Raw genomic sequence first — 24,906 nt, forward strand, 5'->3', positions numbered from 1 at the left:
TTGAAAAGGAACTTTATGTACAGTTTTTCATCCAGACATTTTTCTTTCTTTTCTGTGAGCAGAAAAGAGCATATAAAGCATTTTATATGTTCTCTAGGTATTTTTGGTATTTCATTTTTGCACACGTATTCCTTATCATGTTATGTTACAGCAACTTTGCTTTGGTTTTAATGGATATCTCTTTTGAAAACGTGACTACAGACATGCCCTCTTGTTTTGCTAAAGAGAGCTCACTGTGTGATTTCAACACCACACTTAATATGTTTGCATTTGTTGTGCAGTTACTGTTTGCCCCTCTGAAAATGAACATACTACTCTAAATGGAGGTTTGTTGGTATGACTAAGGGTGTAGAAAGATTGATCATGCTTAAAGATTGGATAAGTGAATTCACTCTTAAGCAACAGACCAACTAGACATTAAATTACATGTACACAGAAAAGTTAAATATCTTTATGACATGCGTCTTACTCTTCACTCATTTTCAACATTCCAGTTTGCTTTCCAGTATGTGTTCAAGGCTGTCAATCTGCTTGGTTTCCTTGTCTTCGTCTCTCCATGCTGCTGTAGTCTTTAGAACTGCATGTCATAGTCACCTCTTGACCTTCACAGAAACATAATGGCAACTGTAAGTGTAACATCCTCAGATGTGTTGGATAAGATCATAGCCCTTTCTGAACTACATGGTCTGCTGACTAAATCTCTGTTTACTCGGGTTCAGCACTTTCGCCAGCAAAGGAAATAAGAAAACAGAGGTGAATTGTTTTGGATTTTCTTCACAGCGATTTTTTTTCTCATGAAGCCTAAAATCCCACAATGCAGAGCTGGTTCACATGCCCCTTTACAGTTTCTCTTATGTTTGTGCAGATCCTGTGCCAAGGAGTTCAGCTCAAATTGAATGTATACCTCTGGGCAATTCAACTGGCAGACTTGCACAGTGACATTCACCTCTTTTAAGTTTCAATTATGCCTGTCAGACTTTCATAATAACTCCTCCCAATCCCTCTCTGCATATTTACATAAAAGGTCCTTGAACAATTTCATTTTAAATTGTAAATCCAATGATAAATAATTCCTCTCTGTGACTGATAGTGTGGGGTCAAATTGTTGAAAAGCACCAGCAACTCAATTTGTTCCAAGGTTAAATTTGTGGCTCCTGTGTCGCCTTATTCTGAAAGCCAATTTTCCTTGTCCACTGTCAAAGCTGGCCTGCACATTGATCTCTCTGTGGAGAAAGGTGGAGGCCTGTACGATAACTGATCAGCTGTCAAATGAATTCAGAAATGTGAAGGGTTTTAAGCTCCCCAACAAGTTTTCATTTCAAATTGCTGGAGGATGTTTTAGAAAACATTTTGTGTGAAAAAAAAAGTCACCACTACACGGGATCATTATTAATATCACAAGTCGGAAACTGAAAGAAAAAAACTTTATCTTCATGGAGAACCTCTGCAAAAGAAGGCATTTTAGTGATAAGATTAAAGGTTCTTAAAATAACTCTGCTGTGTCATTCCAAAGCATTGCAATACCTAATGTTTTTCCACTGGCAAGTTGACTACTTTTTGCAGTTATCTTTCTTTGATAATTGTATTTATTTTGTCTTGTTTGTTTAAAACCTTCTAACACCCTTAATAACCACACCAGTGTGCTGTAGGGTGACTGAGAGCTTAATAATTGAAATATATTCACAGAGGACCATATTTAAGATGCTTGTCCATCATGACTGCCAGACACAGACTCTTTGCATAATACTATGGTGACTGTAACTCACTCCCTTAGAGGTAAGGCTACCCATTCACTATGAACCTATTTTTACTTGAAAACTTAACAGTGTAAATTTAATTTTATTGTTGCATGCAGTTTGTATTTTGTTAGCTACTGAAGATTGTCGGTACAATTTATAAGATTTGAAACAGAGGAGATCTTGTTGGAGGAGCTTGGCGGAGCGTTGGCTCTGTGGCTAAGGATCTGCGCCTGTGACTGGAAGGTTGCCGTTTCAAATCCCGCGGTCGGCAGAGGAATCCTACTCCGTTGGGCCCCTGAGCAAGGCCCTTAACCCCAGCTGCTCCAGGGGTGCCGTACAATGAGAAAAAGCTGGGGTATGCGAAAAGACAAATTCCTAATGCAAGAAATTGTATAGGGCTAATAAAGAAACATTATTATTATTATTATTATTATAAATCAAAATCTTGTTTCAAAATAAAAGCAGTATTCCACATTGTAGCCTGTGCACCAAAATATTCATAAACATTGTGCACTATCCTGTTAGTCCCACCACTGTGAAAGGGACCATATTCTCACAACAGTCCCTTCCTTTTTATTCGAGTATAACCATGGCAACTCCCTGTCACTGTGGATAATGATATGGATATGCACTTATTGGCTATCTGGTTCATAAAGCAATTTGATGAGAGAAAATGGCTTTTACCTGCTCAAAGCTTACCACATATTCAGCTGATGCTGGTAATAATGCAGGCTTTCCAATGAGAATTATTTAAGGTTATTTTGATATTTTTCTTTTGCTTCATTTGCCTTGTGTCTTTGCTTTCGTTTCTTGGCTTAGAAGTTTTAATTTTATGTATGTGAGCCATTTTGAATCAGATGAGACTGAAGGTAATTTACCTCTGATTCTTACATGAGTACACAAAGCACTTTGCAGTTTAATTTATTTTACACTTCCCAGAAACAGGCATCCCTGCTGTGAATCTTGCAGGACCCCAGCGGGAGGGGTTTGGGTAATGATGGTTTGGGTCTTTCTTAAAGCTGAGAATAGAATAAGGTTACTACTCTACAGACAAGTCTTTGAACATCTTAGTCAGCAGCTAGCAGGGAAATTACAGTCAATCTCATAATTATCTAAAGCCTGTATATATATGGTGATATGGCCCATTTTTTTAAACCTTCATCATCATGGAGATATATGGCATGAATTGATGAGTGAAAATTGTTTTGGATATCTGCTTGAATGTGTAAAGACATTGCCAGGCATTCTTAATCTAGCACATACAGCCATTTCTGTTTGTATGCTCATATCTGTAGTCCTTCAATAACAATAATAATAATTATGCTGGCTGACTCCAGCCCATCCAACCCTGACTGTGCTTAGCCAGTTATTCGCTGTCTTATTGATAGCAGTTCTAGGTTATGGTTTGTGCACACCACACTGTGATTTCAGAGGGGAGAACATTAAATTTGCATCTACTGTATGTGGTAACACACGAGATCCTGTATAAAAAAAGAATGTAAGAAAAGGAAAAGTGCCAGATTCTTCATGTAACATGTACAGTAGTGACAAAAGAGCTGAAAGGGTAGTCTATAAGATCTAAAAGCTGCTAAGCCGCATATTTTACAGAAATATAAACACACATTAAGACTTACATTAATCTATTTGTATTGCTGACATCCCTTTTCACTATAAATAAGGTTACCAAAAATACATGCTGTGGCCATTTCATTGAAAATGAACTGCTAGGCTCCACATTTTGATTCTTTGCCTAGCTAAACACATTTATAAAGCTAAACACAAAGGCAATTCTCAGGTTGCTCATTTCCTTAGTCAAATAGATCTCAGGTCTGCTTTTGTTTTATCAGAGTGAAAGGTGATGTTCAAAAATACATATTCCATTTGCTTTTTTTTCCACCTCTGCACATGTTCACTCTTTCCGTCATTTCTCCTGAAAAGATCTTTTATTTCAGTAACTGATACATTTTTCTATGCTTGAGGTAATGCCTGACTGTGGTTCACTTTAGCTTCCCAGCTGTCTTAATTAACTGAGGAACTGTGTCAGCCAAACTTGTAATTTACAGATGGGAAGGTTGGATGATATCATTTCATATCAAAAAGATCATTTTCCTCTTTGGTTTATATAAACCACATTTTCTGAGTCATTTAGGCTGTAAAGACTTTCTTTGTGCTATAAACAAGTCTGGAATTTTTACATGCAGAGAATAATGTCTCTAACCACAGACAATAAGGTTTTTGTTTACTTAACCCTTGAAGGTTCCGAGAAGGAATTTAATTAGTTAAAAATTAACCAGATGGGTATCCTCATATTTGACATGGCTGAGGTAAAAAAAGGGTTGTTATGTGTTTGCAAGGAGTTGTTTTAGACAGATGCAAATCTCCAGCAGTCTTCTGTTCCTTTTCCAGCACTCTAGGTAAAAGCTTGGCACTAATTTCAATCCACCTATTTTTCTTAATGCTTTATCCAATATAGGAGTTACCGGAAAGTTCGAGTCTAGTCCGGCGAGCAATAGGAACAAGGAAGGAAATACCCTAGATAGGATACCAGTCCCAGACAGATACAAACATGTGCAAACTCACACCACTTTCTCTCAGAAGCCAGTTATTCTACCAGCATGTCTTTAGACGGTGGGAGGACACCGTAGGACCTGGAAGGAACCCACACAAACACGGGAAGAACATAAAAACACCACACAGATAGCACCCAGGAATTGAACCCAGGGACCCAGTACTGCAAGATAGCAATACTAACCATTGAAGAAGTTCAAGTACGGAGCTGCGTTAGCATGCATTGGCTGCAAAGGAAAAGATTATTCATGCTGAAAAGAAAAGAGACACCATGTTTCAGCTGTGGAGCCTTCTTCAGATGTCACACCTGAAGAAGGCTCCACAGCCAAAACGTTGTGTCTCTTTTCTTTTCGGCGTGGAATAAACCTTTACCTGTTCCTTTGCATACTAACCATTGTAACATTGCGATATCTATCAGACAAATTTTAATTCTAAATTAATCTAGAGCTCATCTCTTGTCTATTAGTTATTATTATGTTTCATAATGCCCTTGTTACAGCTTAGCTTCAGTTGCTAATTCAAATTGCTATTTCCAATTCCCATTAAGACAAAAACACAGAAGAAAATGTGCTTAATACCCAGGTTATAATTGGGACACCATGGACAGACTGTATACAGTCTTTAGATTTTTTTTGTTCATTTCTTCTGGAAGACAGCAGGAAGTAACAAGGAATAAAATGTGAAAATGCGTAAGATTTGTGTTACCTCCAAAGACCACCTTTCCTATTTTGCTCATGTCATATACGGTACCTGAAAAGAAAAGTCCCTGACACTCAGTTGAAATCAACTCTACATTTATTTTAGAATAAGTATACAATGTTGACATTATGGGACTTTTGGATATTATAGTGCCACTGTTGTTGTGTTAAAGATCGGTTCATTTTGACACCTATAAATTGAGATATAGTTCCAAAACCCATTTACAGTATATCAACGTATGCAAAGAAAAAAAGGTTACTGTTTAACTAAGAAGAAACTTTCAAGGTGCCGTAATTATGTGTATACCATACTGGCTTTTGGCTTAGAATAGAAAGCCAGCATTTCGATGTACAGTACTTGACTTTGATGTCTATTATAGACTAATTACTGTTTCAAAATTCTTGTTTTCAGCTTTGTGGTTTTACCAATGTTCAGTTAATTATAATAATAAATTCTTTAGTTCAATGAACAGTATATATTTTAGGAGATAAAATGCATTAAAATGTCCAATATTGGAGCCAGCAATTTCCTGCCATATTATCCAGTAATATTTGTGTTACCTTTTGAAAGTTGCGTGTGTAAGCAAAGAAACAGGAAGAGTCTCACAGCAGAATGTCAAAAGCCCGGAATACAATAGATAGCTCCCACAGCTTAGGGGCAATGTCTCAGCCAATACAGCCAGAGTGTAAGGACATGATGCCATCCTCTGTGCCTCCCAGCCAAACAGTTAGAGGAGCCAGCCTACCATTCACACAGATAGGGACACTGAAGGTCTGTATGGTTATTCGCCTTGACACAAAGATTCATTGCTTTCCCATAGATTGCTGGGACCCTATTAACTGGGGCTGATGGGACAAGATTGTCTGTCTAAAAACAAAAGCCAGCAAGCAGTGATTGATCACGTTAACCGTCAGAGGTTCTCCAAAGATCACAACTGCCGAGTTCCGTGATGAATAAAACAATACTTTTTATCTGTGCATGTAGCACTCTGCAACAGTCCATTCTCCCATCTCTACTGCTGCTTGCATCCTTACTTTTGTTTCTTCTTTTGTTTGGTATTGTTTTGTTATAAACAGGCTAAATTAATGATTTCAAAACATATTAGCTTCTTTTTTTCCATCTCCTAGTTTTAATGTATTGCATTCATATTCTTTCTGACTCAGCTCTTTAATTCATACAATTCCAGCTTCAGCATGGCTTGTTCCACTTGTATCTTTTGATTAAAAAATAATAGAAAAGCTGGCTGATGCTAGCATCAGCACACTAGCTGTGAGGAACTGAGCAATAATAAAAAGCTGCTGAAGAGGAAAGTTTGCAGGCGACAGTTTTTTTGTTATCATCTTCCACAAAAGCCTTTTTTTTTAGTTTAGTTTGTGTTTTATTTTCAAGACAATAAGCAAAGCATCTCAGATTGCTTGTTGAAACATTGTATTGATTTTGAGGCCCACAGACGTCTGACATGGCCTGGAGGAAGCCTGTATAATAAAAGAAGTCGTCATCCAAACAAAGAATAGACCCAATGCCAACTCACTCACTAATACAAAGAAGTACATGTGAAGCTAGGAATTTGTGAAGTACTTTAAGGACTGTAAGCTTTTATTTTCTTTTATGACTGGTATGGGATAATGTATTTAAATTCTTAGAGGTATGGTTACAGGCATTTTCATAATGATCACCAAACTCTCGTGAATGTTTTTTTTTAATCCTAGACATAATATACAGTAGTAGCACTGTCTATAGTTCACAATTTCTTCATTATTTTATTGTTTTTGATTTATTTAATTAGTGAGCCATATAGTGTATTTTAAAAGCAGGAGCTGCTATGGCTTTTGAGTTGTGTTATATTTTTAAAAGAAGACCGTAATCCAAAAGAGTGTTTCTTACAAGATTCATACGAAGCCTGTTTCTTTGGTCAGGTAGTACTACCGTATGTCCAGCACAATTCTGCTTTCTAATACCGTGGAACAGTCCAAGCTAAACAATATTTGAAAGGAGCTTCTGCTCTTCTGAGCCAAACCACTAGCAGAAAATGCCTTATAATATACAGTATATTGATGTATTTTTAAAATATCAAAAGTTAATTAAGCTTTTGTTTAGATCTGTCTTGCCTTTCTTGTTCACTCTGCAGGTGACAGACACATTTATATTTATTTTATAAACAAATTAAGTTCTTGAATTTGTATAGCACCTTTCATCCAGAAGGATCCCATAGTCTTGTGCATTTATGATTGGTGTCAGTTCATCCATCCCTGAAGTGCAGAAAACAAGTTCACACCTTTTGGTATTCTGAAGGACTGAACTAGTAAATGATAATATGTTCCTGTGTAGTTTCTTGCACTGAAACGATAATATTGATGTGACTGTAAGGATGAGGGAATTCATTTGGTCAATGAAGAGGTGCAGACAGAAGTCATCAATCAAAGATGTCAAATATCATTGATGTCAATGATGTCATAGGAGTATGAAAAGGTAAAATGAGGTGAAACGCAAAGATGATGTCATCACACATAGTTAAAAATGCTTGTGTTGCTCTTGTGAAACTCAATGCATTTATCTTAATGTTGAGCAGTGGTGTAGTCCATCCATTATGACAATGCCAGGACTTGTGGCAACCTGGAAACATGCAGAACCACAGAAGCATAGGACACAAGACATGACTTCACTCTAGATCAGATGCCAGTCAATCACAGGGCAATTTAGACAGTTTATAAATATTGATCAGCCTAGTCATCAAGTCTTTGGGATGAAGTGTAGGAACTAGAGCACCAAAGTGAAAAGGAATGACTGAGTGCAGTGAATATACACGCTTCACACAAATGGTGCCCCAGTCCAGAATTAAATGCAGGCCACTGGGCTCTAGAGCTGTGAGATGACAGCATTAATACAGTTCCACTATGCAAATTTTGTGGTTTAGACATCAAAATAAAAGTAAAAAAGGTTTGATTCTATTTCAAAACAAGTCATTGAATAGGTCTTCAATCATTATTAGGATACTTATTTTGTGTACTGTATGTATGCTAGCAGAAAATCTGCCAATGTTATTTAATAATTGCCAATTAAAAAAAAAATCATGAATCTCTTTTGTATACATTATGAAGCAGCTTTGCTGCGATATAAAACCCCATTAGAATTTCAAGCACATATGTAGAAATTAAGTGTTAAGTCATTACATTTCAGCAACTTACAAATGTCTGTTCTGTTGCATCTGCTTTCCATATATTGGAAACGCTTCTGGAAGAAAGCTTTGCCTTCCTGATCTCAAGGGAATTTCCTCATTCTCCCAGACATTTCATTCTAAGGTTCGAAGTCCCTGCTCTGTAAAAATCGCACAAAATTGGTTTTGCCTGCTGTAGAACTAATTTTCATACATTTAAATAAATTAGAATGTTTTATAATATATTTTCATAACTTTGGCTGTCTTCATCACTTTTGACAGTCACATTGAAGTAGCTTGTATTTTGGGTAATTAAATGGAAAAAAACAGGTTTTATGAGTGTAAAATGAAAATACCACTGCCTGTCAAATCATGCATTCAGACTCTAATGTGTGGTGGCATACCTCCAATATAGACAAAGCGTGGTTGTAAAACCATCAAAAACCATCAGAACCACTAGATCACTAATATGGATTCAAAAAGTCTGTGTCTGCCACAAAAAATAGCCTAATTTACAACTTAAAAAAAATCTGGATTGATATTAATTGATTTATTGATATGTATATAGGATAGTGTAACAAAGTTTGCAGTGTGCAGGAATAAAAGTAAAAGCCTTAGCGTTAGATGACTAAAGAGAGAGTGTTAGAGATGAATTAAACATTTCAGAAAAAAAATACATGAGCTGTACCAAGTGTTTCTACCTCAGAATACAGTACGTTGTTTTTGAAAGACCATATTGGCAAAATCACTGTTTCATCTATGGTATATAGTATAAAGCAATAAAGGTTCAGAAATTGGCTAAACTTATTTTTTTTATTTATTGAGACGTTTATCGAAACTAATTTCTGCCAAACAAAAAGGAGGAAATCTTTCAAAAATTCAAATGATGACTGAATTTTAAGAAGAAAAAATCAGTGTTTTGTGAACCTGCGATTTCTTACCCAGGCTGGTAGTATTCACATAAGACATTTAAAGGATGAGAGGAAATCTCCCTAGTTTATGATACAGAACACCCTTTAAAGGCATTTTTGCTTGGAGAAATGATTGTTTTATGAAACGCTCAATTTCTTCTCTCACATGTAAGATTCTTCCCCAGCTCCTCCGCTGACAATCCAACCTTTAGTAGTCTTATTTTGAAAGAAATGATTGCTTTGGGACTTTAGCAGGGATCAAATTACATGGCTTTGAAATGTAGCTCAGTTTCGCAGGAGGAATGTGACACAGATTTTCACATGTCATCAAGAGTGAATGAGAAGAGTGACCTATTAACTACCAACTGCCGATGGTGCAGTTCAAGTAGCACCCCAAAGACAGCAACACTGCAGCACCAAGCTCTGATAGAAGAAGGTCCCACCAAGTGCATTGAGGAAAAGGGTGGCACTGTAAACATTAAATTAAAATAAATATGCTGACAGAGAAACTTTAATGAAGAATGAATGGATGGTGAGGACTTCAATGTGTCCCATCGAAAGCTGGTTCCACTGCCTTGTCTTTAGGGTACAGCTCTTAGTTTAAAGTGCTTGACTTGCAATGCTTTGTCGTTGCAAAATAAGTCTGTATTAAGGAAACAGAGTTATTGTAAAGACTGACAGCTGGGTCCCACTACTATTATTACTTTGTCTTTATTGCTTTTCTTTGGATCTTTTATCTTTTGTTATGACAAAACATGACTGCCATAACATTATTGATGTTCTGCTTTTTTACATTTATTTTAGTTTTGTTATTCTCCTGTGTCCTGCTCTAAGAAATGTATCTCCAGAAGCAAAATGTAGAGCTCACTGTATTCTATATACAGTATATATTTCCAATATTATATTGATAACCTATGCCTTTTAATTCAATATTGATAGCATATCATACCTTTCTGAGTGCAGAAGCAGAGCATTAAAATAAAACCTTCTCTAGACATAGTGCTAGTAAAACATTTTTGTTGAAGATTTCCAGGTTTCACTGTACTGTCTATGTAAGAAGTTCCATTAATATTGGTTTATCATTTCACATATTTCCACTTTTTCTTATGGTTGCTCTTGCATGTCTCCCTGGGTATGGTGGTTCTTTCCTGGGAAAGTTGGTAATAATATTGTTGCCCTTGCTTGTGTGCAAACATAGTTCTTGCTTAATGACTGCATACCCCCAGACGTTAATTACGAAGCAACAGTTGTCTGGTTTAGAGAGCAGAATACCCATTATAATGACAGGCAAATGTTTATACTGTATAGTAGACAAAATGCCTGTCAAATGAGCTGGAAATGATAGGAAAGAAAAGGCTGAGCCATTTGTTGAACAGAGCTTTGCCTTACTTAATAGGACAAGATGTTAAAAATTACACCGTGAGAATGAAAGCACTGCAGTTTTTTGTGTCGGTATGCATTTCATAGGCATCCTGCAAAATTATTATTTTTGTATTTTTGTTTTAACTAACTGAAAAGAATATGAAGAGCATTTTGATTTTGGATTACATGCTGTATGAAATTGCTTGGCACAGTGATAATGGCTGCAGTATAATAACTAGCACTGAGAGACTAGTCTGTATTACAGTGATGCTACTGTACCCCATTGAGTTTGTGTGGGGTGCTCTCATAAGTCATTTACAAAATTGCTTGCAATCTGGGCTATCATTTAAAGCTAGCAAAACACACAAAAGCACATGCTTAAAAAAATACAAGCAGTGTAACATATAATGTATATACTGTATAGCAGGAGTCTCCTGAAGAGATGAAACCCCTAGAAAATGAATGCTTTCATCCTATAGGGAAATTAAGCTATTCAACCTTATTTTGTGATAAAATTGGAAATCAGACATTAAAATGAAGACTAGTTTTAGCAGATTAAAGCTTCCTTGTTTGTCCTTGGAGTGCTTTTTATCTAGCTGCTTTTGTGAGTACTGCAAATGTCTTAAAAATCATTAACTCCTTGCTGCACAATCCATGTGCTGAACATGGAACTTTGCCTAAAACTGTAGCATTGCATTGCTTTGGAAGACATTTTCAAACATTTCACGAGTGACAATTGTGAAATTCACGTCTTTAATGAAAAACCATAAAAGGGACTTTCAAAAAAATCAAGTCAAAAGAAATCCACTTCAGCCTTAATGCGGTATGAGAAAGGGCATCCTTTGTCCTGCAGATCTTAGAAACCGATAGACTGCCACTTTGAAGAGCCGTTCGATATGCTGCTGTTAACTGATGAAAAATGTGCACATATTCAAAGTCTCCCTCCCTAAGACAGATAACAGTCTCCCGTAACTGTTGGTGAAAAGGTCAAGGAGTAAACTATACCTAATTTAATGTAAAAATCATATTTTAATCTAAGAGCCACTGAAAGTGTCTTGTCCCAGTTGTAGTTCATTTTATGTATTTGCTGATAAGATCATGTAGAAAAAAAATTCAATTTGGCTTAGTCACTGCCCGAGTGCACATTAAACCTGAATTGTATCAATGTTCTGTTGCTGGGTCCCAGTGGAGACCAATGTTATAGGCTCAGGCTGTTTGAGACAACGTTTGCATTCAAAGGTTGCGGTTTCAATTCCTTTATCTTAGCATTAACAATGTGGAATATTTCTTATTCAATATCTTAACCTCCCAGAGGAAGATGTGCTTTTATGCTGTTCTAAACTTTAATAAATGTACACAACATTGTTGTACATGCATTACTGATGCATTACTGACAGAATTCTGTCTTCAGTGAAAGATAAGGTGAAGAAGTGAAAATAGCAAAGTCCCTTTTTATCTTTATCACTTATTGCCTGTGGAATTTCAGATGACACCAGTTTTCCGTTGGAATTACATTTGATATATAACTGACACCAATATGAAGTGTTGGCTGTTTGAACACCTTCTGGGCAGAATATAAACTTCTTTTATGGTGAAAGAGGGATAAGCAACAGTTTAATGCATTTTCATACGTAGAACAATCTGTATTTGCAGTGTTGGTGAAATATGTTTTGATGCAGCCAGAAACAATTCACATTTTAAGACTGCCATAAGGAATGAAAGTCAAGCTGACATTTCATTACTAGCTCATTAAAAATGTCACAAAGCAATTATATTCAATTAAGCACTTAATTGTTTCTTCCTAAGTCTTTCAAACTAGAAGCTAGAGAAATTATACTATCACTTATCAGCAAACTAGAATGATTTGTTAATTGAGATTCAGTTCCAATGCTTGCTTTAATGCATGTGCTCGGCTCACAATACAAATTTTAACTTTAATGTAACCCAGGATCATCTGCTCCTCTCTGTGGAATTTGATGGGCATTTTTTTTCCCGTTTATTCCTTCTCCCACTTCTTGGTCCTATGTAGTATACAGTTTCTCTCTTCTTCAGACTTCAGCATTACAGTGTCGAATCCCATCAGAAGGGGGCCTCTTTCTATCCAAGCTCTGTCATGCTTCCCAGCTCATACCCATCTTTTTACTGTAACACATAGCAGTATGATAACTTTACATAATGAAGAGCATATTGTGGGGCATTGATGAGCATGATTTAATATAATAAGGAAGGAAGTAAAAAGAGCGCTCATGAATGGAGTCTCAGCACTGAAGGCATGTGAATATACAGTATAGGAGCACCCACTTGATGCTTTCTGTGTTTTCTGCAGCATTTCAGAATGCTGTACTATGTTCCTCACATTTTATACAAATATTCCACAGCACAGTTCAGTAACAGGTCAACGTATTCATAAATGTCCCTTACAAAAGACAGTATAAAAGATGCAACACTGAGAAAGGTATTAGTTTATAATACTATTCCTAAGTTAAAGCCTTGTTTAATCTTTGAGCCTTTTTAGCATGTGGCATAAACAAATGCTTTTTTTGTGTGTGTACTTTCTATGATACTGTACTGTATATAATAATTCCCATAATTTACCCAAGAAGAAGAGAAAAATGAAACTATTAGACACTAGAGTTTTCTAGGGGAAGAGGTCAGAGTAGAAGGAAACACTGTCACGCTGCATAGAACCTCAAAGTGGATTCACACAGCATATACAGTACATTTCTGTGGCACCGCAGAATGCGGTAGACATTAGTACAAATTTTATCAGTTTATTTCTCCTATTAGGGTGTTAGCTTTCTATCCATTATATTTATCTAACTCAACCTTCTCCTCTTAGTGCTGGGGCTAAGCCATTGGAGCTATCAAGGACAAGTCTGCTCCGATGTCTTTGTGCTCCGCTGTGTGCAGTCCAGTCCTATCCTGGTTGCGTTGTCCTGGGGGGAGTCTGCCCAAGTGGCCCATTTCACAGGTCCTGTTAGTCCGTCTTTGAAAATAAACGAAAAAAGTAAATGTTGTAATTTCAGGACACCAAGAAGGGGCCATAGTGTTGTTGGCAATATGCAGAAAGAATTCTGTGTTCCATAAAGTGTGCCAACCCCTGCTTTTTACATACAAAAAAAAGATGCTGGCAGCTCTGAACCCTGTAGTCCTGGAACAGTAGAGTCAGACAGCGAGCTTGAGGAGATATGGAAGACGGAGCTGTTTGTATAATATCATCCATACTGTAGGTGTTCGTTTCAGTGAGTTTGTTTTATGTCTAGTAGCTTTATGAACATTTCAGTAATTAATTTACATGTCAATGTATAATATTGCCTTTTCAAGAAATAGAACAGATCTGCCCAGCTGGAGGGGTCCCGAAGGGGCTAGCATGGGGTTAATTGTTCATTCTTTTCCAAGTGTCAATGGGAATGTAAGGCACAGTGGAATGCTGTGATGAACAGATACAGCTGATTGAGATCTACTGAAGACGGTACAGCAGGCTGACAAAGGGAGGGAACATCGATAGCTATTGATCTCAGATGGCACAATCTTTCAAAGGGGAAGTCACATAACCTCCCTTGTCAGGTGTTTATCACTCGAGTGCTTCTGTTAGACAACCCCTCAGGTCTTATTTATTTTACCAATTGGAAGAAGGCCGGCCCTTCATTTTCTCTGCTGGAAGCATCTGCGTTTGTGAAAGCCAGGGTTTGAAGCTTAAGCCCAAGCAAGGTTCTTCACTGTGTATTTTGAATATACTACACTGTATAAAACTGGTGCAGATATGGGAGACAAAGTAAAAGTGTAGATAGAAGACCAATAAGTAAGTGAACACAGCATAAGAAAATAAAAAAGTAGCTACATAACACCATTACCATTTTACAGTCCCTTCTAAAAACATTTGATGGGCTTTATAGTCTTATAGTCACGTCCAGTAGAAAGATGCATGCTTTCTTTGCAGTGCAAATGTCTATTTCCCAGAAGAAAGTCTAATATATTTTTTTCAAAAGTATATTTTACATTTTAAGAAAAACATTAAAATTTTTGGTCATCTTTCTCAATATCAGAAATATTCAAAATCCTATTTCAAATGCTACACAGGTCTTGTAAAACTATTTGGATTAAGAAATGAATCAAGAAAAACTCTGAATCAATAATGCATATAGTCACGAACTGAGGAGAAGTGGTGCTGTTACGCATTTATTGGCACAATCATTTTTAAAACAAATCTCCTTCCTCTGTTATTTTACTTTGGCACACTGCCTGAATCTCATACTATTAATCACTGGTTTCTTAATATTATATGCACTAACCATTAAAGATACAGCCATGTCTGGGCACAGAAGTTTCTCATCAAAGAATAATATCTGCACCCTCTTTCTTATCTGTTCCAACACAGGAATATGCTTCAGTTATATGAGAAATTACATTTACGTTCGGTTTCATGTTAATTGCAGTTAAAAGACACAAAAGTTAACAATATTGAGACTGTTAATACATATTCCCTTGTCAGAGTTCCTAACAGTTGTTCATTCATTTAAAATTATTTCTTTGAAACTAATGTGGGAGCCTTCTTTGATATAGCAAAATAGGAAGTTCTTCTAATAAGCATCAATGAATTTATGATTGGAAAGGAACAGCATTGTGAAAACCTTTAAAGAGAATGGAATGTACAGAAACACTATTTCAATTGAGATTATAATAGAATGGGATATTATTTGTAATGGTTTAGAGTTAACGTCAAATTGAGGAATGTGTCAGGTATGTCCTTAGGAATTACAGAATGATCAGAAAATGTACATATTATGTCATATTGCATAAAATGTATTGCAGTATTTAAATTGAAGTGCTTTCTCTATAGGCTTGATGACTGTAAAGAAAGATCTTAGAAATCTTTCAGGATTTTCCATTTCCCTCTGTTAGATCTAACTATAAGGCTTTTAATTAAACAGGCCAGAATCCTTTCATCTGTGAAACTAGTTTCAGTGTTTCTGCTGAGTCATCTATTTTATAGGTTGTTTTCTATATTCCTTGAAAATACTGGAGTCTGCAACATCAGCAAAGACGATGGCAAACTGTCCAGAACATTCAGTTAAACTATTTTTCCTTCTACATGTTCTGTGCAATGTGAAATTAGAAGAGACATTTAAAGCAGGACAGATGATCACAGAATGTAGACTTGCTAACTCTCCTCCTGTATTAAAACCTTTTAAGAGCAGCTTTTTATTGCATGTTCCTGAAATTTAACAAAATCGCTCAAGATAATTGGCTGGCTATTTAATTGTGTTATTACATACTGTTTCTTGATTTCACAGGTTCTATGAACATAATGTCATGTACTGTAATTCCTAAAGGTAAAAATACATTTCTATATAAGTACTGTCCATTGTATATTCAGCTGGACACAAGTTCTAAATGAGTGAAACATTCAAAGAGTACAGAACGCAAAGCAATGACAGATATCCTTGTAATGTCTTAGCTTTCTTTTTCTTTAGATCTGGAGTGTTTAGGACTGGATTTCATTGGAAATCAAGGCATAGTGATTGTTTTTATAGTCCATTCATCCTCTCAATTGCCTTATTGTCTTCCTATCAGTTCTTACTGATCAATATCACCTCCTGATAATGACGTTTATCCTCCTGCTGGAAATAAGACTGGTTCTTTCACAGTAAAGAGTTTTCAGAATTGCCCTGGATAGGCTTCTTTGTCTCTTCAATTTAATTCAGTATAAAATTGCATCTTTCATAAAGTGTCACTGTACTTGAAATGCAATGTCAAGGGACCTATTTGACATGACCAGGCCTGAATATAAAACATTGATTTTAGTGTTTTCCTGTTTATTGAGCTAGTTCTTATTTACTTATACGTTTCTGATCATGTCCCTACAAGGTATCTGGTAAAATATTTTGAAATTCAGAGATTGTTCTTGGTTATGGAGTCTCCCACAAGAAACTTGTCATTTTGTTGAATGAAATTCTGTTACTTTTAGTCAAGCTTGAAAACTGCCATTTTGTTCTTAATTTTCCACAAATAGTTGTAAGCCTGCATCTATAGACAATAGGCAGTACATTGCTAATAAGCCTTGTAAGGTGTAAAAAGCTGGTTAGGAAAATAGGACCACCTTTCATAGCGTCTTCAACTTAGTTCTGTCTTTGGAAATTAAAATGTTAAATAAAGGTACAAAAACAAAAGTAGATTAAGAAAGGAAGTAAATTTATATTAAAAACAGTATTTACAGTTTGATTTTACCACGAGGATGTAAGTTAAACAAAAACAAAAAGAATGTGAGCACTCACGTAGGAAAACATCAGAAAATTATGTACAGCTATTAATTTAAAATAATTGTTACATACCCCTATTTCTCCTTGATGCAAAGTCTGTCATTTATTGATGAATGTACTGCAGAGTTAGAGATTTGTTTTTTTGTAAATCTTTTTGTTCTATATAATTCCAACTGAAAGCTGAGAAATGTGCCTGCTGTCTTTTACTTTTGTGAAATTTGGAAATGTGTCAAAGTGTCACTGTTCCATGTGGAAAAGTGTGAAGTGTTCAGGTACAGGATTCTGTCGTGTTAAGATGATCTGCTCCACACTACTATTAAATACAATACAATTTGCTGCACTGTCTTACCACAGTGTTCCAAGAGTGAAAATAAAACTTTAGAAGTTGTGACAGAACTAACATATGGTGCAGTATATCTCATGATTACTAAGATCTGTAAAGTAGCAGCAGACCAAACTTCCTCCCAGTATGCTGTGCGATGGATAAGAAGGCTGATGCAAAGCACGTGATATGATTATGGAAAGAAATACTGTGCGGATTATGCATCATAGGTTTGTAGCTTTTGAGTAAAAATTAAATAGTACCTAGTGCACTACTATAGTGACATGTTATAATGCCATCAATTTAAAGACAAGCCATCAGCCATCACCCCACAGACATCATTGCATTGTAGTCACACAGCTACAGTTTCAATATGTGATGAACAACATGTTTCATGGGAAGGAAATCTTAGAAATGTTTGCTGAGGAGAGGAAACAAAACAAAAATGATTAATTAAGTGCTAACTTCTATCTGGAACGTTACGTACTATGTTTTCAGCAAGGCTTTTTTAAAGATTTCTGCTGGTCATATGGAGGATTTACACGGAGGAACCTGAACAGTTTGGGAAGTGGGTTTCTTTCACCTCTTTTGTTGTCCACAGCACAGTACCCATCTCAGTAGTCCCTGTACTTCAGGTGCAATGTACTGTAGGAGTCAATAATTAGAGCTGGTTAATGTATGTCAATTGAGATAATCAAGAATTTATAGTCCCTGGATCTCATCTTTATTAAGACAAATTACTAACTACCAAAAGGACTAGATGGGCTGAATCATTTGTAACCATTGTTTCTCTTATGACATGTGACGTGGTCAGAATCATTGAATCAGATGATGTTTATCAATACCTACATTGCTTGTAGGGCTACATTAATTCTTTTGGGCTAAGTGGTCCCACATACACACTTGTGTACATCTGTGACTATATAGTGCAATTGATTCTGTGATGTGTTTCAGCTGTAATCCTTTCTGAAGGTGGAGGTGTTCGTTGAGAATTTGATAGGGCACTTTCTTCGTGATTTGTTCCTTCTCTGTTATTATTTTAAATTCTCTACATTGAGAGTATAGTAAAGACTAAAAAAGACTTGCATAATCAGCAGTTTACCTCCCAGCAACTATTAGTATTTCTGAGTTTCAGCTGTGTATGCACAAAAAATGAAACTACAGAAACAGTAACATATTCTAATACAATTCTACACTACTGGTGTATTTTGAATGGCAAAATAATAAACCTCGACCATTCTGTGTTTTTCTGGCCATGTCACTTCTCAGTTGACAAAAGCATTTCAGACTTAAATGTGTATAACCCCAATTAAATAAAATTAGATTAACAGTAATGAAAATGCAGATTGTGTACACTACAAGAGACACCACCTCAAGAAGGTGAAAGAAAGTGGCCTCATTAACAAAGCAGTTAGAAGCTAAAGCAATTGGATTTAATTAGCTCCCTTTATCACTGATGCCATGAGTCCCATTGAGAGATGTGTTATCCTAATAAATGTTTCTATCTACTGTAGTCCTTCCCCTTACTTTACGCTGCAACTGTTGTCAAGTACAAAATGTTCCCCTAAGAGCTAACATGGTTGGTTTTACCATTTTATTCATGTTAAGTGAATGCACAAATATTCCTGTACATAAATGTAATGTATTAATGTTAATCTAAATTTACAAATGTAATTTGATTTTGAACTAAAAAGCAGTTGTTTTTTTTCTCCCACTGTGACACTTGTCCTCCATAAAATCCATAACTTTGAAGTTTAAAAGACACTGTAAAGGGTGTCCTCTACAAGCTTATTAACATGGCAATCTTGTATGTCCTTCTATACATGATGAATATTGTTTTACACTTTAGCAGACCTCATTTTAAAACTTTATTACACCATGTGCATATGTGCATTTTATTTATAAAAAAAAGTCCATGAAACTTTATTTCAACATTAGTTTAATGTTCCTCAGCCTCGTGGTTTTCAAAGTATATTTCATCAGTCAGCTTACAGAAAAGAAAACCTGAGCAGGTGCACCATAAGAACAGTTCAATCTGAACTAAATGTGATTCCCAGCTGAAGTTTCTGTCAGTGAAATATTTCCTGCTGCTGATAAGCAGCAGAGGTTTGAGTACCGTTGATGTTATTCACTCTGATTTCAGGACTGAAGAAAGCACTTTCTTGTTAATTGTGATTAGCATTAATTGGTAGTGCACTGCTAAATCCAGCAGAAGTAATGGAATTCTGTCATTCTCAGTACAAAAATATCTTTGAAAACAACACCTTTTCCTTTGTTGGTTCCCATTTATTTCCCCAAGTAAGTAATTTATCAGGTGCACCCAATGATTATCACCTGTCCTAGCGAAGGTTAAGGTGATCCACAACTTGTCCCTGAAGCTTAAAAGCTCAAGGTGGGAGCAGTTGATAGAAGTGCACATGACACAAAGTAAGTCCATCACACCACCATTCAAATAGATCCAGTTTGGGATAGCCAAATTAATTCTCACCAGTCTTTTTGGAAGTTGGAAGGATCTGCAAAGTCTACACAAACAGATGCAACACTGTCAGGAACCTAGAGCTGTGAGTCCGTAGAGCTGACCACCACACTAATGCCTCAACCTTTACCAAAAACAGTAAAAATAATAATTCAGATGGAATGAATGGAATGTGATATTTCCAATGTTGAGCCTTCCTCATGCTTTTAGAATTTGTTTAACAGGAATTAAAATTGTGAAATCAATATTATATTAATAATAATACTGTATGTGATCATAAATCACATTTTGGATGGTTGCGATGACGAATTATGATTACTGTGGAATTCAGCTGTTCTCAGCTTTCTATGTGTGTGCATGCATCAGCTCTCCTTAAGTGTGGGAGTGCATGAGCTGCTGCATTTGTATCGGTATATGTGCTTTGAAACTGACCTGTGGCCTGAACTGCTACATAAAATTCTTTACACGGCATGAAACTCCAATATACATGTGAATACACAATGGTCTATCTCTGCAGATACAGTAATATATAATTCACCTTAGTAGTAGGATTACCGGACAAGTCAATAGTCTTTTAATATAAAGAAAATATATACGATTTAATGTTAAAATGAAACTATTATACAATGTTGCATTAGTGTAGAACTGGTGCTGATTTATTGCCCCACTTAAATGCTCATGCGGGACCTTTTCATTTAGCTCATGCTCGCTTTGTAAAAACATCCTTCAGAATGTTGATTGCAAAGTCTCCCTTCTGAGAGCCATCTGTTACACTACCTGTGCAGCTGCTGGGTCACTGTGCTGTAGTGGATAGGTTTGATACAGTTTATTGATCTATTTGATGTGCCTCTAAATCACAAAGTAACAGTCTGTCTGGAAGCATTATTTTACCTACATTTCCATCAGTGCACAGCAAAAGACTTGTGATCTGTGAGCTGTTTCCCTGGATTATGTTGTCATTATCTTAACCACACACATCTGATCATAAAGAACCTTCAGTTATACTGTAGTATAATGTTAAAAATGGGATATTTTATACTAATTTGGTATTATTTTGCTTCAAAAGAGAATACAGTATATTTGCGAGACTTTTGTTTATTTCATTTAATTTGTTTCCTGATACCTTTATAGACAGCTTTGATCTATCCCTATAATATATTCAAACTAGGAAAGTGTTATTATTCTTTTAAAATGTTTAAAGAGTTTCAACAAAGTTACCATCAGCCCTAAGGCTGGGGGCTTCTCTGTAACCTTCACCTTTATTACAGCATCTCACGTCTGGTTTATAAAGATCTGTTCTGAATATTACATACATTTGCTAAATGTACCTTGTCTTCTTACATTCTGAGCCCTCATGTTTGCAGTGACTGAGTTGCTCTAGGCACAAAAAAAACACACCATTGCAGGCATTGAGCTAAGAGAAAACAAAGTGTAAAACTAGTTTGGATGAATAATTCTGGAAGTGTTGAATCCAAACAGCTCTTAAAGGGTCTGGGTGAGTTAGGGCATATTATACGACATAAACCCACAGAAGGTAGTGTATAACATTGAATTCAGTGGTAACAGTTGTAAATTCCAAGACAGAGAAAAGACTAACACACTCCTACATTGTTGAGGTGCTGTTAAAAATAATCAATGAAATTAATAAGATGAGCCTTATGCACTCTAGAGTTCTAATGTTTTTGTTTTTATTAGAACTTGTCAAGCACGTTAACATTTCTGTATACATTCGTGTCACACTTCTGTCTTAATTGCTGACTATTCCTCATGAGAGGAAACCATCATTTTTAAAAGAAACAGTCTTGGAATAAATGCATACATCTGACCATTAATAATAATGTTTCAAAAATAACAGCAATACTTGTGTATACGAAAATCCAAGGTAAATGCACATAAAATAATATGTAAACAAACCAAAACACAAAAATATAACATAGAATGATCTCCATATAAAAATAGACATGAATATAGACATAGACATAAATAGACATTTTAAGTGCATTTAAGTTTTTTGTCAGCTTTTATTTAAATAGAATATTAGAATACTCTTGAAATATATTTCTATGTTCTTTTTATAAGGAGCTCAAATAGTGAGCCGGACTATCCAGGATGCCTCCTTCTTTAAAAATATAGTTAATATCAACAGATCGCTTAGGGGTGTGGATTTTTACAGTATATCTAAGAAAGAAAATCACATGATTAGCCTCAGCAAAATTAGCATTAGCGGATAAGTAAACTTAAGACACCTAATGGAACCGAGATTTGATTTCTATTCTTCTTTGAGTTCTGTTTTTTTTATTTATATATACTTTTCCACATGGACAATTGATCATATAGATTACATCCAACAGTATGTAGTGCATGAGGTACTTCCCAGTATGCAAATTGTTTATGTGTATGGCACACCTTTACTCTTCACCAATATTCCTCCTGTATTTGACAAGATGACAGAGGATGGCTGATCATTCCCACTGCTCTTTGAATAATTTGGCTCAGACAAGAATCTTGTCTCGACCTACCACACTTGTACAACTACTGAATTATCATTATAATGATGTATAAAGAGCTATTCAAAGTATAAGCAACCATTGCTAAGATAAGAATATTATTCCCTTCCTGATGTTACCTTTACTGCTAGCTTATTAAATTACCTAACATTAATTAGGTAACTTGCATTAGGATGTGCTGTTTCTGTCATACCCAGGTAAACAAGGCAAACTTTGGTTTCCTTGCCAACCACGGACAGTCTCAAAAGGAGTCACATTACACCTACTGTACGCCATTTTGGACTTGGCAGGTTTCTCTGCCCCCTTGACCAATTAATGAGTGCCTTTTACACTACATATACTCTGCTACACCACTGGAATGGTGCTCTGACATTGAGCTGCTCCCAGTTGTGCTAATCACAGTCCTGACCTAAGAGACTCTTCCAGCCTGTAACCTGATGGTGGAAGAGTTTGTCTTTTGAGAATTTGTAGTGAGTAGCATGTACAAGAAATCTGATCCATTCGTTCATCAATTGTTCATCAAAGGGAATAGCTTTCACTTGGCTTGCAAACTGTGCTGTAAACTGATTACAGAGGATCTGGTCTCTGGTATTCTCATGTCAGGTGTATTTTTTTCTTTATTGCCAGTTCTAATAGTGCATGATAGGCCTTTCTACTTCTGAATATCACTCAAAGAGTACTTCACATATTTGTAGTGTTTATCGTAAGAGCTGTGTTTTTCTGATTGCTATTCTACATCAGCTTTGTAACAGTTGTTAATCAATTAAAGCCCAATGATACTCCCAGAAACAGTAAGAAATACACTTCTTGATTTCCATTAATACATAATTGTAGGCTTCTAAAATGTTTAGAAGAAATCTATGGGACTGTCCAACGTGAAATCAACTAAAATCAACTAACTGCCTGAGGGTGTGTAAGTGCTGCTCATTCAAATGTACATGCAGCTGTCCTGGAGGAAGTGCGTTGATATTTTGATGGTAGCATTTTTTCGTGATTCCTTCAGCAGTAACACCTTTAGCATAAACTGTAAGTGAAGTATTAGCATTTTATTACTGAAACACAGCTTGTTAAGTGCTTATAAATAACTTATGCATACTGTAGTTAAGTGGTAGTACTCATTAAGACATAAACACGTGAATTATGTGTTACTCCTGATACTGTATACTGTATCATGATGCTGATTCAGGTTGTTTTCTGTGATTTCAAGAGCTGTTAAAGCGCTTAAAATAGAATGATAATTTTTTGTTGTGCCTTGTAATTCATGAATCTCAGTTGTTGCATGGAATATCTGAATTATGAAATAAGGATAGCTTTCCTCTTTACAAGACTGTCGATATCAGTGTGATCAAATGCTCTCTGTAAGGCGAATCTATTGTACAATGTATAGTATGGTTAAACATAAAAACTAACATGTGCCAAAGGCTTTTCTAAGTTAATTAACTTAATCCCCACAAGGATACAGGTGTTAATTGTGCCCTCTTCCATCAGTGCCCTGCAGGTCTCCGGCCAATGAAGGATGGCTCAGGTTGCTATGACTACACCAAAGGTACAGACTGCTCCGATGGCTTCAATGGGGGCTGTGAGCAGTTATGTCTACAGCAGTTGGTGCCCCTGCCAGATGACCCCACTTCCAACAACGTTCTCATGTTCTGTGGGTAAGAATGAAGGAATATAGGTCATTTGCAACTAAAATCGCTGATGTTTTGTGAAACCAGTGCACCACAGAGTGTAGTACATTCTACAGATTAAGACATGAGCTGGCTGAAAATTATATACTCTATTAACACACTCTGCATTTTTCTTAAGGCACAAACATTGTTTTCTTATGTACTGTATAACATATATGCTACTATATAGGGGGTTGTACTACTATATACTGTATTCTACTACTAACATACTGTATGATAGTATCTTTATTTCCAACAAAAGAAAAAAAAACACATTTTGAGCAAATGACTTGGAAGCATTTGGAATTACACTCCTTCTGAAAAATTCCCAAGAACATCAACATTCAGAGGGCTTGTTTCATGGCCTCAGCATGCTGTTCAGTGAAGCATCCCTGTGGTCGACACTGCAGTTTCGCTCAGCTGGGCTCCTGTCCTCCTCCTGCCTCTGGTTACTGACAAAATTATTGTTTAAAACCTGACACGTGAAGAGGAGCTGATTGAATTTCAAACAGATGCCTTTTTTTCCCGACTTTCTTTTCAGTCTCCTAAAATCATTATGCTTATATTCTGAAGCGAGCGTTGATCTCCTTTGTTTAAATTCTGTAAGGCAAAATCTGTTAAGAATAAATGTTTCTGTACAGATACTTTGACAGATGGAGATTCATAAGCAGACTGCGTTTTACTTAGTGCTGTTCCTAGTTTGATCATATACAGCAACATGCGTTGTGTAATGTGGAACCATATATCATTTCTAGATTTTTTCCTGTAATCAAAATGCTGATTTGCAAGAAGAAAGCAACCGTTCTCTCTCTATCTTATTTGCAAGAGAAAAAAAAAACTTTATTATAATAAAAAAGCAGTTTGTAAAAAAAAGAAGTAAAGGCTGTTTCATTGAAATGCCTGGTAGCAAGTAGAGCAACATGAAGTGATTATTCTGTTATTCATCCTGAGATGCTTTAGAGGTACAAGTGAATAGAGATTTGAGGAAGGTCAAAACAGGATTTTATTTTTAAATTAGGAAAAACATTGCAACAAGTCAACAGAAAAAAAATATTTTGTAAAAATAATTTTTGTTTGTTACAAAAGTATGTAAAAACTGATTTATTTTAAAAATGCATGTCTAGTGTTTTATTATTTACTGTATAAAATTGTCAAAGTAATGCAACGGCAATAATTTGAAGAGTCATAGCTAACTCATTCTTCCTTAACACCAGTAGAGAAGAAGGAATACATGTATTTTA

The 24,906-nt window shown here is 36.0% G+C and overlaps 1 protein-coding gene across 4 annotated transcripts in view; it reads left to right on the forward strand.

The window, feature by feature from the left end:
- LOC102686174 (astrotactin-2) overlaps positions 1-24,906 on the forward strand; it is a 627,894-nt gene that overhangs the window by 374,818 nt on the left and 228,170 nt on the right. For all 4 annotated transcript variants that reach the window (XM_069183294.1, XM_015367152.2, XM_015367153.2 and 1 more), the window contains one exon: positions 23,487-23,653. In XM_069183294.1, coding sequence (XP_069039395.1) covers positions 23,487-23,653 — 167 coding nt within the window. The remainder of the gene's footprint in view (positions 1-23,486; positions 23,654-24,906) is intronic.

This window comes from Lepisosteus oculatus, chromosome 24 (assembly GCF_040954835.1).
Source record: "Lepisosteus oculatus isolate fLepOcu1 chromosome 24, fLepOcu1.hap2, whole genome shotgun sequence".
Classification (NCBI taxonomy): Eukaryota; Metazoa; Chordata; class Actinopteri; order Semionotiformes; family Lepisosteidae; genus Lepisosteus; species Lepisosteus oculatus.